The 18,008-nt window shown below is 42.3% G+C and overlaps 1 protein-coding gene across 1 annotated transcript; it reads left to right on the forward strand.

Annotated features, from left to right (window-relative positions):
- Positions 1-8,865: 8,865 nt before the first annotated feature.
- LOC116222333 (piggyBac transposable element-derived protein 4-like) lies at positions 8,866-10,644 on the forward strand. The gene has a single exon (XM_031575997.2). The coding sequence runs from the start codon at positions 8,866-8,868 to the stop codon at positions 10,642-10,644; it is 1,779 nt and encodes a 592-aa protein (XP_031431857.2).
- Positions 10,645-18,008: the final 7,364 nt, after the last annotated feature.

Below are 18,008 nucleotides of genomic sequence, written 5' to 3' on the forward strand. Positions count from 1 at the left end.
TTACTGCAGTCATTTACCGCCCCCCAAATCCAAACCCTGCTTTCCCCTCTGATCTGTCTGAATTTCTCACACAACTCTGCGCCATCTCTCCTTCCATTCTGCTACTTGGCGAATTCAACATTCACGTCGACTCACCTGACTCCACAACCTCTACAGAACTTCAGGATATTTTTAACTTTTTTAACATCATTCAACATGTCGACTTTCCCACCCATAAAAAAGGACACACACTTGACCTGGTCTGCACTGCCGGCATTACCATCAGCAATCTAACCAGCATTGACCTCACCATCTCTGACCACCTGGCTATGACCTTGGACATTAACACCCCTACCCCCCACGTTAAGCAGAAACGCACCATAACATTCCGGAACACCAAGTCCATTAACCTCCCCTCGCTTTCCTCCGTCTTGGCCGCCACCGTCTCTGCCTCTGTTTCTATTCCTACTGTCTCCCCTACTGCCCTGGTCAACTATTATAATGATGCACTTTCCTCCTGTTTTGACATCATCGCCCCCATAAAATCAAAAGTCACATCCCTCACCCGCTCCGCCCCCTGGTACACCGACCAACTTCGCCACCTCAAACGGCATGGCCGTCAACTTGAACGTCTGGCCAAAAAAACTGGGCTCACTGTTCACCTGGATGCCTTTAAACTCCACCAGCAACAATATATAGATGCCCTCAACACCGCTCGCTCTTCTGACTACTCCTCCATTATCCAATCTGGCTCCAACAACCCCAGAACGCTTTTCTCCACCATCAACAAACTCCTCAAGCCCATAGACACCATCTCTACCTCCTTCACCACCAGCAAATGCAACTCATTTCTATCTTTTTTCAATGACAAAATCACTGCAATTCACAACCAGCTGGCTGCCTCCTCCCTCCCCACTACCTCCCCCCCCAGCCCTCAACATGACCCTCCCCTACTCCCAAGCCATTCACTCTCATCCTTCAGTTTAATCACTGAAACGGACCTTTCCTCAATAGTACACTGCATGAAAACCTCGACCTGTGCCCTTGACCCCCTCCCCTCTTCCTTAGTCAAGGCCTGCCTCCCCTCGCTCTCACCTCTCATCACCAACATCGTCAACTCCTCACTGTCCTCTGGTCTTGTACCCCCCCCACTCAAGCTCGCTGCTGTCACCCCCGCACTGAAAAAACCTGGTCTTGACCCTGACATCCCCAACAACTACCGGCCCATCTCCAACCTCCCCTACCCCCTAAGTCCTTGAGAGAGCTGTTGGCTCACAACTCAAGTCCTACCTCAACCTTCATAATCTCTATGAACCCTTCCAGTCCGGCTTCCGTTCCAAACACAGCACAGAAACTGCCCTACTGAAAGTCACAAATGACATACTCCTCTCTGCTGACTCTGGCTTCCTCACCATCCTCATCCTCCTTGACCTTAGCGCCGCATTTGACACCATCAACCACTCCATCCTCCTCTCACGTCTCCAGCACTTTCTTGGCATAACTGACACTGCCCTCTCCTGGTTCACCTCCTATCTCTCAGACCGACATCAATTAATTTCCATAAACAACTGTAAATCCTCCACCTCCCCAGTCACCCACGGTGTTCCCCAAGGTTCCGTGCTTGGTCCCCTCCTCTTCATCATTTACATCCTTCCCCTTGGACAAATCATCCGTCGCCACGGCCTCGACTTCCATAGCTACGCTGACGACACTCAACTCTACCTCTCATCTAAGACCATCACCTCAGCCACTCACTCCACTCTCACCATCTGCCTTGCAGATATTAAATCTTGGATGCAACAAAATGTTCTCAAACTCAACTGCAATAAATCTGAAATACTCATTATCGGCCCAAAACACCTCACCCACTCAGCCCAGACTTTCTCCCTCAACATTGACGGCTCCACCATCACCCCCTCCACCCAGGTCCGTAACCTTGGTATCATCTTAAATCCCACCCTCTCTTTCTTACCCCACGCCAACCACGTCACCAAAACCGCCTTCTTCCACCTCAAGAACATTGCACGCCTCCGGCCCTCTCTGTCATTCGACACCACCCAAACTCTGATCCCTGCCCTCATAACCTCCAGACTGGATTACTGTAACAGCATTCTATATGGCTCCCCAAACACTGTCCTCAATAAACTTCAATATGTCCAAAACTCTGCCGCTCGCCTGCTCACCTCCACCCGCCGTTATGAACACATCACCCCGGTCCTCCGAAACCTCCACTGGCTCCCGGTCAAACACAGGATCAACTTTAAAATACTACTCATCACCTTCAAAGCTCTCAATAACCTGGCCCCTTCCTACCTCTCTGACCTCCTCCCCCTCCACGCCCCTACCCGTTGCCTCAGGTCCGCCGGCTCTCAAAACCATCAGGACTAAGCGCCGGACCTGGGGTGACAGGGCCTTTTCTGCCGCTGCACCCTCCCTCTGGAACGACCTCCCTCTCCCCATCCGTCTGGCTCCCAACATAGAACTATTTAAACACTCCCTCAAAACTCACCTGTTCAACCTCGCCTTCACCTGACCATCCCCTGCTCCCTCCCCTCCACTAATAGACTTAGTTGCTACTTTTCTTTTTTTATATAATGTTCTGTTTGTCTGTTTGTCCGACCCTTTTTGTTATATTTTAGTGTTGTCTTGTCTTGCTTGTCCTAAAATGTCAAAGCGACTTTGGGTATATAGAAAAGCGCTATACAAAATTGAAGTATTATTATTATTATTATTATTTACAAATAAATACAATATGCAATTACGGTTTCTCGTGAATTGGGACTTTATTAACTATAACTAACGTCAGCTCATCCAACGGCATTCAGACTAATCTGCCTTAAAAAAATACGTCAACTTTATTCCATAAAGGGTGTGCATTATGTCGCTACACTGCGAGAAGAATCTTTAGTATTTTAAGTATTGGTTTCAATAATGAGAGTTGACACTGTGTTGAGAATAAATAGGCGATAGCATAGCCCTTTTACTTTAGATCTTCTCAGCAATAAAGCAGGCTACATACAGCGCATCCAACCTAAGAGACGTTACCAAATAACTAACATAGAATGTTCTTAATTCAAACATAAACAGTATTCAAATTGACTGCCACACAGAATCCACAACTGAAAATACACACAGGCTTGATAATAACATAGGGATTATACATTCTACTTAAAGTGTCATTTATTTCAACATTAAGAACAAATTTGATATTATAAAAACACATTAGTCTACAGGCACATATCAGACAGCATATTCTTCATCAGTGCAATGGTGTGAAGAGAATGCAAGATGTGAACTTTTTTTCTGTTGTGAAGACAACTAAACTAACTGAAAGTAACTGAGTGTTTATTAGGATGACGTTATGATCAGCTGTTTTGCTTTTTCACGTGAATAATATAGCTAGAATCTTCATAGCTAGGTGCTATTGCTAACTAGAGGTGGGGAATTGCTACGTGCCTTGTCAACTTGTAATACAGCAATTAAATATCACAGTGGTTGTTTTGAGATACTTTGTGATGTTTCTTATTAACCGAGCAGTACAAATGCTTATGAAAAGTAATTAAAGTAGTGCTAAACAATGTTCAAATACAGCTAGCTTTAACCGTCTCTGCTCTGGATCTTCCAGAAGTAATAACAATTTAGCTTTCTGTTCACAACAACCTTTAAGAACCACGTCGGCATTTCATAAAAAATGTATCTATCTAATCGGGAAAAAATGGTATCGTGAACATTGTTTAGCACTACTTCAATTACTTTTCATATGCATTTGTACTGCCGGGCTAATAAGAAACATCACAAAGTATCTCAAAACAACCGCTGTGATATTTAATTGCTGTATTATTGATTGACTTTGAAATTCTTGAAAAAACAGTACAAAACCTCAACTCTTCCACATGAATTGGATATTCTACCTACCAGCTTTTTTAAATCTGTCATTCACCTCATAACGACAAATCTGCTTGAAATCATAAACACATCATTACAGACTGGCACATTTCCTAACTCCCTGAAAACAGCTGTTGTAAAACCCCTACTGAAAAAGAATAACCTGGATGCCTCCACATTAAACAACTACAGGCCCATATCCAATTTACCATTCATAGGCAAAATTATTGAAAAAATTGTCTTTAATCAGCTAACCACATTTTTGACACTGAATAACTGCCTTGATGACTTTTAGTCAGGTTTTCATGCTAATCACAGCACTGAAACAGCTCTTGTTAAAGTTATAAATGACATACGCCTAAATACAGATGCAGGTAAAGCATCAGTCCTAGTATTGCTGGACCTTAGTGCTGCCTTTGACACTGTTGATCACAACATATTACTTCACCGACTAGAACACTGGGTTGGCGTCTCAGGTGTTGTTATCAAGTGGTTGAAATCATACTTACAAGACAGGAGCTTTTTTGTTGCAGTTGGCAACTGCACCTCAACACCTACGTCCCTGACCTGTGGAGTCCCCCAGGGCTCAATTTTGGGTCCACTTCTATTCAACCTTCATATGCTCCCACTTGGACAAATCTTAAAGAATAATTTGATCTCCTATCATAACTATGCTGATGACACCCAAATTATCTTAGCTTTGACACCTAATGACTATGGTCCCCTTGAATCTCTTTGTGATTGTATTGAGCAAATTAACCACTGGATGTCTCAGAACTTTCTCCAGCTAAACAAAACTGAAGACAAAACTGAAGTAATAGTTTTTGGTAAAAAGGAGGAAAGATGTAAGATTGCCACCCTTCTTAACAAAAAAGCACTTAAAGCAAAGGATACTGTCAGAAATCTTGGTGTCCTCTTAGACAGTGATCTAAATTTTAACAGCCACATGAAAGCAATTACTATATCTGCGTTCTACCATCTCAAAAACATTGCCAAACTTAGGGGTTTTATGTCAAAAGATGACTTGGAAAAACGAATTCATGCCTTTATCTCCAGTAGGGTTGATTACTGCAATGGGCTGTTCACAGGCCTTCCCAAAAAAAAACTTAAACAGCTTGAAATGATACAAAATGCAGCAGCCAGAATTCTTACAAAAACAAAAAGAACTGACCACATAAGTCAAGTCACTTAATGGGATAGGGCCAAAGTATCTATCTGACATGTTTCAGCAGTACGTACCACTCAGCTCTCTCAGATCGCAGCATAAATTTCTATTAGTAAAACCCACTGTCCAAACTAAACAGGGTGAAGCAGCACTCAGCCACTATGCGGTTCACCTCTGGAACCAACTTCCAGAAGACATTAAAAACGCTCCAACTACTTTCAGTTTTAAATCTAGACTAAAGACCAAACTTTTCTCAGATGCCTTCTGCTAACTGGCCATGAACAGTTCCTTTGAAGTATTATTGCTTACTGTAGTAGACTAGTGATTGTTATTATTCTTTTTATGCTTTTATTTCCTATATTTTACTATATTTATGTCTTAATGTTCTCATGCTTTTATTTTCTATAATTTACTGTTTTTATGATCATGCACTGACCTTTTGCTTTTTTTATGTGAAGCACATTGTTGTGCATGTATGTGAAGCACATTAAATTACCACGGTGTATGAATTGTGCTATATAAATAAAATTGCCTTGCCTTGCCTTGCCTATTACAAGTCGAAAAGGCATCACGAAGTATCTCAAAATAACCGCGGTAATATTTAATTGCTGTATTACAATTTGAGAAGGCACGTAGCAAGTCCCCACCTCTAGTTAGCAGTAGCACCTAGCTATGAAGATTCTAGCTATATCATTCACGTGAAAAAGCAAAACAGCTGATCATAACGTCATCCGTTGCATCATCCGGAACTTCTGGCAAGCCGGAACTTTCTGTACATGACAGCTCCCGCTGTAACACCAGTGGCCCCACCACAGGTCAACAAGCCACCTGTGCAATATGCACACCAGCCAATGCCCATGCAACCATACCTACAATAAGATATGAGCCATGTCCAATGCTACAGCTGCGGAGCTAATGGACATTACGCACAAAACTGCAATTTTCGCTTGCCTCCGTATCCGTACAACCCACAATATAGAGGGCAGGGACCTGCCTATAGGCCACCTATGTTAGGAGCACAAGGCAGAGGTATAGGGGACCACAAAGAGGCCGCGGAAATGGACAAAGTAGAAGAAGTAGTGGATGCTCAGAGCAAAAGAAAGAAACCTAGCATGTAAAATAGAAAGCTGGAGGAGGAGAGAAGGAAGCAGGAGAAAAGACAAAGAAAGTTTGATTAGCTCTGAAAGAGGATAATGACTATGTAGGGACTTGAAATAAAAGCATGCAAGAAGAATACCAAAGTACCCCTCCCTGTAGAGATGCAGACGAGGGAGAGGGCATCATCATCGCAGCCTGATAGAGGCAGAAATATAAGGGGGGTATTATGATAATGATGACGATACTGCTTAAATAAAATAATACAAGTGCAGATCGATTTGAGGATGAGGAATTTTGGTCTGGCCAACCGAAAAATCTCTATCCAATGATCGAATTGCCTAATACAGCCGCAGGGGTAGAGGGTTCAGAGTTTAAGATGTATGGTTACCGACACAGGGCACATGCAGAAATTATAAAGGTAGTAGAAGAGGTGCCGCATCCCTCAAAGGGAGCGGAGAGGTGCACTAGGGAATTTAGAATATTAGTGCAAAGTTATTAAATAAACTTAGTCGAAGTTGAAAGAGCAATGAGATTCTGTATGCCAAAGGGAACACAATTGTCACAAGAAGTAGTTAAAACAAGGTCAGCTTCAGGGCACATCGAACAAAGAAACTGTAACAGTGGCAACAATGTTAACTGATAAAGTTAGTGGAAAAAACACACCATAGCGTAGGTTATAGTATCAAGTACATGTCAGTAAATTAAATGGGTAGAGATTTAATGGCTGCGCTGGGAATAGGGATGGTTCCAGGAAAAAATAGGTTAGAATTAACTAGAACTGATTCATATGTGGTAAAAGGGACAGGAGAACCTTGTTCGAAAAAATACTGAGTGACATTGTGACTAACATTGCCCAAAGTGTTGTAGTTTGATTATAAGACGTAATATTGCTAACAGCAAACTTTGACTTTTTAGAACAAACCATTGTGATTGAGTGTTGTGAAGAAAACCTGGTTGATAACAAATTTGTCTATACTAGACGGACAGAGACAGAGGGAGACCTAGGAACCCCAAGGTTGGGGGCTGTTAGTTCAGGAGGTGGGGGCCGTTTGCTCATTTGTGCATTCCCACACACACACACACACACGTTTGTTATAAGAAGGAAAGGAGGTGAGAAGAATAGTCAGATTAATTTCTGCATATGTTGCTATACGTTCTGAGGTATTGTTGTGAGGGCATAGGTGAGAGGGGAGTTAAGATTCTAAACCCACAAATAATCATACGAGCAATGCCGCGAGAAGTGTATCGGTGTGTGAACAATACAAGTGTAGATAGAACATTGAGGCAAGTTACATGTCAACAACACACCAACTACTCCTTCTGCCCTAAAAATAGCTGAACGAGCGACTTGGATACACCAGCGTCACTGTAAGCTGGTGTATCCAAGTCGCTCGTTCAGCTATTTTTAGGGCAGAAGGAGTAGTTGGTGTGTTGTTGACATGAACTGAATACCGGTGAATGTTGTCAAAGTGTAGGAAAAAACATAAAATCACAAACAGGACAAAACAAAACAAATACAGGCAGATGATAATTCCGATGGAGCAAGTATTGATTCCTTCGATGAGTTGGATTGGGAAGAACGCATTGACCGTGTCCTTGACATGTAAGTACATATCTGCATTTACTACTATGAGCATGCATTTTGGTATGTTTCCACGATATTATTACCAAGTATTATCTGACTAAAAAGCATGAATGCTAGCAAGCTGGCTGTTGTCATGTTATGTTGAGCGTCTTATTTGTTTGCTGTTTACATAGTAATAGTGTTGTAATAGTAGTAATATAATAGAACTAATATTGTTGTTTACATAGTAAGAAATGCTCATAAAAAGCACGAATGCTAGCAAGCTGGCTGAGCTACTTAGGTTATGTGGGTGGATGCAGCCTTCATCACGCATTGCTTATTTTATATTGACGTTTTCCTGGTCTTATTTGTTTGCTGTTTACATAGTAATAGTGTTGTAATAGCAGTAATATAATATAACTAATATTGTTGTTTACATAGTAAGAAATGCTCATATGACTGATTGAACAGAATATACTCTTGTCTATAATCTTTGATTTACGGACACGCACCTGACCCATTCGCACCTCGATAAACCAGCCGCATTCCTGCTATCAAAACCCCCTCTTTACCCTTTGTCCCCTGATCTCATCCCATCAACCTTAGATTATCCTCATTAGTATGTATTATCAGACTCTGTGACCCAGACATCTAGATATATACTCTCTTTTGTCTCACAGATAAATGAGCAATTAGCATCTAGAACTCTATAAACCAGCTCCCTTCCTGCTATCAACGACCCCCTCTTCACCCTTTGTCACCTGTTCTCATCCCACCAACTATAGATTATCCTCATTAGTATGTATTATCAGACTCTGTAACCCAGACATCTAGATATATACTCTCTTTTGTCTCACAGACAACTGAGCAATTATCACCTAACCCCACCCCATAGCAGGAAGGAATAAACCAACCTCATGTTGCATATATCTTATTTTTAGTTGCATATTGTGTTTTGTTATTTTACAAAGTTGTTTTGGAGATGTTCAGTTGTGCTTACTCAGTAATCTATAGTTTTATTTTCGCTGGGTTGTTTGTATAACATTTGCCAATTGATTATTTTTTTTTCAGAGATGTCCCTGCACGAGACACACCTGTCCTCTCCCCTCATCCAACACCCCTCAGCTCTTCTGACCTGCCTGGACCATCAAGGCCTCCTCCAGCTCGAAGGCAGATGAAGGCCAAAAGGAGAGTGAGGTCATCCTCCAAGGCAGCAACAGCATCCACACCATGGCTGCTTCCTTCAAAGAGGAGGAGACCTGCCCCACTGGGGGATAGAGGGCATGCTGGTGGTTCTGAGGAGAACGTGTGCCCTTCACAGATTTCTGCAGGGCAGACGAGGGCCAAAAGGAGAGTGAAGTCATCCTCCAAGACAGCAACAGCACCCATACCACTGCTGCCTCCTTCACCGGTGGACAGATGGCATGATGGTGCGGAAGAGGACGTGTGCCCCCCACAGTTTCCGTTCTGCCCTAAGAGGATGCCTGGACCGCAGCTTGATTCCCAGAAATCATACAGCCCCAAGGAAATCTTCGACCTGTTTTTCACTAACAATGCCATTACAACGCTGTGTATCAACACAAATAAATATGCTGCCCGGAAGATTGCGGAGGGTGCAAAGATGCGGTGGAAAGAGGTGAAGCCATCTGAGATGTGCAACTATTTGAGCATTGTGCTGTATCTCGGCCTGGTCAAGGTGACCGCTGCAAGGGACTTGTGGAAGAAAGAAAACTTTTTCAAGTTTCCTTATCCTCGCAGTGTCATGAAAGGCTACAGGTATGAGGCCATCACAGCAAATTTACACATGAGTGACCCAGCTGCTGATGTGGTAAATGACCAGCTCCGTGGTCAGCCTGGGTATGATGGCCTTTTCCGCCTGAAGCCTCTTCATGATGACATCCTCACGGCCTGCAGGACACACTACCACCCACACAAGAACCTGTCAGTGGATGAGCGCATGGTAGCCACAAAGGCAAGGAACGGGATGAAACAGTACATGAAGGACAAGCCCACCAAGTGGGGCTACAAGCTGTTTGTCCTGGCCGACAGCCAGAGTGGTTACACGTGTGACTTCACCATTTACGAGGGAAAGGCGCCGTCTCCGAGTGGCAATGGACTAACTTTTGACGCAGTTGTCAACCTGCTCAAGGTGCCCTATCTTGGCACGGGGTTCCATGTTTATGTAGACAACTTCTACACCAGCACCAAGCTTTTCAGCCATCTACACCAGGTGCGCTTTGGGGCCTGTGGGACCATCCGGGAGAACCGTGTGGGGTTTCCACGGACAACAGACAATGCGCTGGGCAAGAAGGCTGCCAGAGGGGACATGCGCTGGATACGCGAGGGCTCCTTGCTTTATGTAAAGTGGAAGGACACACGTGACGTTACCATGTGTTCCACGATACACAAAGCGAACAGTGGGCAGAGTGTGCAGCGCCGTGTCCGCAACCCTGATGGTACCTGGTCCAGGAGGGAGTTTCCTGTGCCTGATGCAGTCAAGCAGTACAACAAGAGCATGGGGGGGGTGGACCTCTCTGATGCTCTCATCAAATATTTCTCTGTTACCAGGAAAACAAGCCGCTGGTACCTGAAGTTCTTTCTACACTTTGTAGATAATGCGGTGGTGAACAGTTTCCTCATCCACAAGGAGATGGCAGAGATGAAGAACCAGAAACCCCTCACCCAGAAGAAATTCAGGATTGCACTGTGTGAGCAGCTGGGTAAAGTTGGGAAGGAGCTGGCATCCAACGAGGCATCCAACGAGGCATCCACGGACCACGTCCCATTGGAAGCCTGCGGACTCTCCAATGATCCACACCTGAAAGCCACCAAGGGGAGGAGGAAGTGCCGAATCTGCAAGTCATCCACTATATGGCTATGTGAGGCTTGTGACGTGCCCCTGTGCATTATCCCAGGGCGGTGTTGCTTCAGATTTTGGCACAAGCGTGTCTGATTTTTTTTAAAAATTTTTTTATGTATTTTTTTTTATATACATATTTGTAAATAGTCATTTTTTGTGTGTGGTTCATTTTCTCTTTGCCTCCTAAAATCCAACCCCTCATCCACGTTGTAGGAGGTGGTAACAGCACATTACATGTGTGGCATTTGTAATTGTTCTGGCTAACGGGGCTCTGGTGTTGACATTTTTTTTATTTATTTATTTATTTATTTATTTTTTTATTTTATGAAAGACTGAGACCACTGGAACAAACATCAGGACAGGCTTCACTTCAAATAAGTACAAAACCACAAAAACATTCATGATAATGTGATAATGTACTTCTAAATGGATTTGGATAGGTTTTGGGTATATTTTGGGTAGCCTATGCACCATCATGTATATTCTCACAAGAAAATACAATACAATGCAAATTATTACATTGAAATTAATTCAAATTGGTTTGCTGTAGTACAGAAGGCAAGAAAAAAGTTTGAATGCTGGATATACAGTGACTTTTGTATTTGGTGATTTTGGAGAGGTTAGGAGACACTTGGAGACGTCTAAAAAGACACCATATGGAAACTGATGTGTAGCACTTGTAAACTTTTGTCTATCTGCTTCAAATTTTTTACACACACTGTCAAGATGTTGTTGAATCAGGAAATAAAGGTTTTGGTTTCCTCTGACATTCAAAACCCAGTTCTATACTGAAGAAACCAAAAAAAAAAATAGGTTGTTATGTTTTTTCCTGACAAATCCGTACTTTTGCTGCTCTGAAATGTAAACTAAAATGACATAATAAACACTTTAACGAGTTGCAGTTGATGGCCCAAGTGTCTTCTTTAATTTAAGCCATGAATGGTTATTATGCAATGTGTAGAACCAGAGATATTCAAGTTTTAAATGAAAGAGAGAGAACAGAGAAAAATAGGCGGAAATTGTCAAAAAACGCCCTGCTGGAGAGAGGGGTTAAAAGGAGCCGAGGCTGAACTCCCAACGGGCGGGGAAGAGTAAAATGCCAGCTACAAAGGGGGAGGGAAGGAGTGTAGAGAGAAGGAGGATGAATGTAAGAAAAGAGAAGAACCGAGACAGAAAAACACAGGGAGACATGCGAATTTGACAATGGTCAAAGAAAGGGGAAAAGAGGACTGGAAGGAACAACCTCTGTTCATTTCCACCCCTATGACTAGAACAGACAAAAGAAAGTTAGACAAAGTAACCATAACAGGGTCAGGGTTGACTTTTGGTTGAAGATTTATGAGAGGTAGGGGAAGCAGTGGTCAGAGATGGGATGAGGAAGATGGGGAAATCAGTTAAAGCAACGGAGAGAGCTTAGAGAGGACGACAGATACGAACACGAGAAACAAAGAGAAAGAAAACAGTATAGAGAGAGCAATCAATGGAAAAGATGAGACCCTAGGAGGACCACGTAAGTATCAGGAAACACGAATAGAAACCCTCCTATTCGAGACACTAGGGGGAATAGGAGATAGTGGGGAGGCGAGGCTTTTTTATTTCCCCTACAGACAGGGTGGCAGGAGATGGACAACTGGAGACAGATGGATTCATGGAGAGTGAGAACAACACTGAATGGGGAAACATGGTATGGACAAAACCTGAAGGCCCGTATACTCCTGATTGCCCAATAGGCAACCCCTACTGTAAGTATGGAAGTGGGCAGATATTTACAACAAAGAAATGGCCAGATTGCAGGATGTGGCACTGTTATTATATAAGGATGAGGCTATATGCAAACCTAATGATGATGATGATGATGATGATGATGATATACCCCCAGGCCCTATAATATCAGATGCTGCTGTGGTGGCTCAGATGCTGGGTCACCACAAAGTGGCGTTGAGTGAAATGTTTAACCAAGGAGGGGTGGATGTGTTTGATGAGAATCTGTTTCAGGATGGAGTGTGGCAGAGTGATGGAAAACCATGTGAGGCAATTCTGAATGCGCAGGCCGATTGGTTCGATTTCGTAAATCACGTGTATTGGCGCGAACCCCAAGAGGCGAAAAGGGCAGAATGGGAGAGTAGACAGCAGGGAAACCAGTTATAAGAGGAAGGGAATGTAAGAAAGGATGTTTTGCTTAAATGTGCTCGCTCATACTGCTATTGTGCTAGGATTTTAGTATAAGAGTGTATACTGTTGTATGTTTTCCTTACTTTTTATTTAGACTATAGTTGATTTTAGTAGTGTTTACTGTGGTATGTTTTCCTTACTTTTATGTAAGACAATAGTTGATTGAAGTATAAAAAAGTAAACTTTTAGTTGATTTTTAGTATAAAAATGTAAACTCTTGTATTTTTTTTTTTTTTCATAACAGTAGGTGTTTAGACGCTAAAAGGTTTCGCTCTGAGGGAGACCTTAAGAGAAAAGCAGTGGCAGTCACACCGCGCCATGGGGGACGGATGACCTGTGGTGGGCAGGCATCCCAGTGACAGAGTAGAGCCTGGAGGTGTAAAAAATTGCTTACGCTGTGCTAGAATGCCAAAGGAGGGTGGTTGATAGAATTGTGTAAAGTAAAAAAAGAACCCACTCCAAAATGTAACCTTGCTTTTTAGTGGCTTTTGCTTGAATATAGTGTTGACCTCATAAATGAGGTCAAAGGAGGGAATGTAAGATAAATTCATTTCAGTACAAATGTATTAACAATACTTATTTTATTAACAATGCTTATACCAATACACTAAGGCATTACAGAGATCAGACCAATTGTACAACACTAAGGCTCTTTACAGAGACCAGAGCCTGCAGTCCATCACTGGTTAAGCAAGGTCAAGCAGGAATGGCAACATTGTATGTTTTAAGCTGGGGCAAAAGATGGGGTGTTTAAGTTTTTGGACAGATAAGACGGGTTAGCAGATGGGAGGAGAGGTTCTTACAAAGGGAGATTGTCACACAGAAATGATGTGTTATTGCTGAGAACTAAGTGCATGGTACCAGCTCATGATCGCCCATAGGGGAGGCCCAGAAATGACATAATTTGGTTAGGACTTAAAAGTCCAACTTTGCTGTACCTGTGTCAGAATGCATTCCCCGGCTTTGCTTGACGCTACAGTGTGTTAAGTCAAGCAAGCTGTATTGTGTCAGTAATTACCAGTAAAACTTATCTTGTAACAACAAAATGCTTCGTATGGTGGTATCTCTCTAAACCAACACACAAGAGTAAAAAATACTCTTACAACCCCCCGGTGAGGATGGGGGTCACAGAGGGTCTCAGGGAATCTAGTCAAGACACACACATAGGGGGGTCTCAGGGGGTCCACACGCAAACAGGGGTACCCAGGGGAATTAGCGAAGAGGGAATAGTTAATGCTGATTGGTTTTGGCAAACAGCCAAACAGAACAAACCACATGAAGATATGGGCCTTTAAAAAGGCTTGCAGGACATTCACACAATGAGATGATCCATGGGCATCCCCTTATAGTAGCTTATCGATTACAATAAAACTTCATTCAGATTTCTACATCCAGTCTACGGTCTTCTGATGAAAAAAGGTGTAGTGAGACGCTGTCTCGCCACAACAAAAGATAGGAAGGGATTTGGATATTTCACCCTCCACGGTGCATAGCATAATTAAAAGATTCAAGGAATCTGGAAGACTTTCAGTGCGTAAAGGCCGAAGCTGAATAACCGTGATTTCCGATCCCTCAGACGGCACTGCATTAAGAACCGTCATTCATCTATAAGCGATAAAACCACATGGGTACAGGTTTACTTTGGCAAACCTTTGTCAAGCACTACAATACGTAGTTAAATCCACAAATGCTAGTTAAAACATGCATGTGCCAAAAGGAAGCCTTATGTTAACCGTGTCCAGATGCGTCGTCGACTTCTCTGGGCTCGGAGGCATCTGGGATGGATTGTGGTCAGACAAATCAGTATTTCAGGTATTTTTTGGAAGAAATAAACACTGTGTCATTACTTACACTTCTGTGATGACACCATTAATGCCAAAAAATACATAGAGATTTTGGAGCAACATATGAGTGTGTACACCTTAACACTTGTTTGCAGGAAGAATGGGACAAAGTAATACCTGAAATGCTTCATCACTTGGTGTCTTCAGTCCCTAAACATCTTTAGTGTTATGAAAAGGAATGGAAACATTACAAAGTGGTAAATGCTTTACTGTCCGAAGCCTTTTAGAAATATGTTGCAAGAATCAAAATGGAATTAAGTGTTTATTTTGAAAAAAAACAATAACATTCATAAGGTAAAACATCAAATAATATGCTGTTGTATTGTTTTCAATGTAATACAGGTCAAAGTTTTCAGATTTCATTTTAATTTAACATACCGTCCCAGCTTTTTTGATTTGGGGTTGTACATAATGTGTATGCAGTTCATCTATTTTTACACTAATAAATTATCATTAAGCCAAGTATGGTGAATTTCATTCATTTCTGTTTGGAGATATACAGTATGCTACCATCAACTGGTGATTAAATCACAACATGCCTTCTGTTTGGTGTGGGGGTGCATACTGAATACTTTCAGGTTCACATTAACAAAACAAACAACAGACTGTGACCCATCCTTTAACAATGTACATAATTTGATAATTGTCAGGTGAGTCATTGTCATTTTCAGGTAGGTTCAGCACAAGGTTTCTGCCTGATAAAAAGAGGTTTTCCTTCCCCCAGTCGCCTTAAGGCGCTATTATACACAGTTTTTAGGCAGAAACGTAAGCACGTAAGATACGTAGATAGATAGATAGATGGATAGATAGATGGATACTTTATTAATTCCGAGGGACCGTCAAGCACTACAATACGTAGTTTCATCCACTACAATACGTAGTTACATCCACATCACAATACGTACAATACGTAGTCTGCTAACCGCATCCTTTCAGGAGTCTCACATTTCCGGTTTTCATAGCATAGTATCTTCATTTTTAAAGGCCAAGGCAAGACTAGAATATAACATAACAGAAGAGGTACGAAGATATGAGCATCTTTACAAACCCTCTTTAAACACTTATAAGGACGCTCAAATGACCGCGAATTCATGGAGAGAATACTATCCCATTCTCACAGGAGAAATCACCTGAACAGCAATCTGAGCATATTTGTCAAACGCGATAAAAGATACTGCTCTGATATATTCCCATTCCATACTGAATATTCTGTTTAGATCAAAGGTTTGTTTTGACATACCGTGATATTTCAGATGATAGTTATGTGGTATACCACTGTGTTGACATTTAAAAACCATTGAATGCGATTGTTTGGAGAGAATGCGCTAATTCACCAAACAAATACTTTCATATTCATTTTCCACCACTTGTTAGTCATGTCATCCATTCATATTGATGTGAATCAATCAATTGCACCCGTGAGGCAAGCGTGAGTTTGATAGAATGGAGCCCGGTCTGCTCATATACAAAAGCTAACATTAACGTGAAGTGGAGTTAACTTGCGGCCAACACCATTGTATTACAAGCACTGACAACATAAACTCATGATGAGAAGGTACACCTGGCGATTCTCTCGCCTTCTATCTTTCACCTTTGAATATACGTAACTTATAAACACGTTGTTTTAAAGCGCTGTGGCCGTCATTAAAAAATGTATCAATAAACGAACTTCTGCATCATGTGATCTGTCAGGATCCTGCTCTGTTTTCCTTTTATGTTTCTTGATTCCTGACATGTGCTTTTTCCTGTTTGTTTATGTTGTCATGTGCTTGTTGTGATTGTCTTGTCCGGCCATGTGTTTCCTGTCTTTGTCCTGAGACTCCGCCCCCATCTGCCCTCTGCCACTTCCTGGTTTTGACCCTCACCTGTTCCCAATCTTTTCCATGTTTGTTTCCCTGATTGGTACCTCCTGTGTCTTGTTAATTCCCCTTGTCTAGTTCCCCCTCTGTTATTTAAGTTCAGTCTGTCCTTTGTTCCATGTTGGTTCGTCGTACTAGCATGGTGAGAGTTCTGTGCGAATTAGCTGTGTGCTTTCATGTTTTCCTGCTCTGCCTTGCTTTTTGTATTGTTGCTTTGCCAGTGTCCGGTTCATCAGTTTTTTTGTTCGTTTTTGCCTTGGATCTTCTGTGCGTTAACCTTGTGAATAAATCCTGACTTCTTCCCTACATATGGTCTGCAATTGGGTCTCTGGCTTACGAATCGTGACAGTGATCTGTCTTTTTTCACCACTGGTACTGAATTGCCAACCTTTGTATTTTGTGTAACACATGTATTCATAACATCAAGCCTTTCGCCCACTACACTTTCATGCTCCGGTAAAAGTTTTTTTCCTTTGTGCCGCTGCAATAAATACGCTTACTTCACTCAACATTTTTGCACTATGGTTCCAGGCAGTGTTGTGCAAGTTCACACCTCTCATGAACTAGTTCAAACCAAATGCTTTGGCAATACTGAAGAACGTTATGGTCATGCCAATAAAGCTTCTTTTTCATTTTAATTTGAGAGAGTGAGCCAGCGAGAGAGAGAGAATGATAGATTAGAGCAAAGTTATGTTACTGTAACGTTGAACTCTGTGCAACCAGTGTGGAGAATAAATCCTCAGGCCAAATGAAGTTGCCATTAATTTGCTCATCAACCGCAGACTGAAGGGAAAGGAGATAACCCCGGAGTTTAGAATATAGATCACTTCGGCTCTGGAGCAGTAAACAAAAGTCTCCCCTGTAATCTCAGACTACGATCTGCAGGAAAGCAGGAAAGGTTAACAACAGGCTAATTAATAAAATACAATACTTAATAGACTAACAATACAATATTTATTTGTTTGAGTGTTGTTGTTTAGTGCAATGGGGGTGTATGATCGTTATTGTCTATAAGGGAAGGCATTGCAATGGAAAATTCTCCCGTTCATCGTGTCCATTCGCGCCCCAGGTAAATACCGTAAATCCTCAAATAAAGACCGGGATTCAATTAGAGGCCGGGCTTCAGATAGTAGCCGGGGGCATGGTAGATACGGACAAATAAAGGCCGGGCCCCGAATACAAGCCGGGGGTAAAAAAAAGGTACCAGTAGCATATTGTAACAAATCACGGAAGTGTGGAATATTTGTTATGGCTTTTTAATAATCACTGAGCACAACACAATGTCAAAATGGCACGGGCTTTATGCCCTGGTACAAGTTATCACGAAGAGACTGTGCTACCGTCACACACCTGTATAAACTCAGTCCCAACTCAGATCAACGACATACAATGAGAACAGTAAGGAACATTGTTTAGGAACATCGTTGAGCGCTAGTGCATCACGTATAGGAAAGTATGCGCCCGCCGCACGGCATTTTGGGGCGACTATGCCGGCACGTTACAATATTTTACTGTAGCCTACCAGAATCAGTCCATCAGCACAAAGCAGACATCACAATTTAATTGAATGCATTTCATAAAC

Source organism: Clupea harengus, unplaced genomic scaffold (genome assembly GCF_900700415.2).
Source record: "Clupea harengus unplaced genomic scaffold, Ch_v2.0.2, whole genome shotgun sequence".
NCBI classification, from domain to species: Eukaryota; Metazoa; Chordata; class Actinopteri; order Clupeiformes; family Clupeidae; genus Clupea; species Clupea harengus.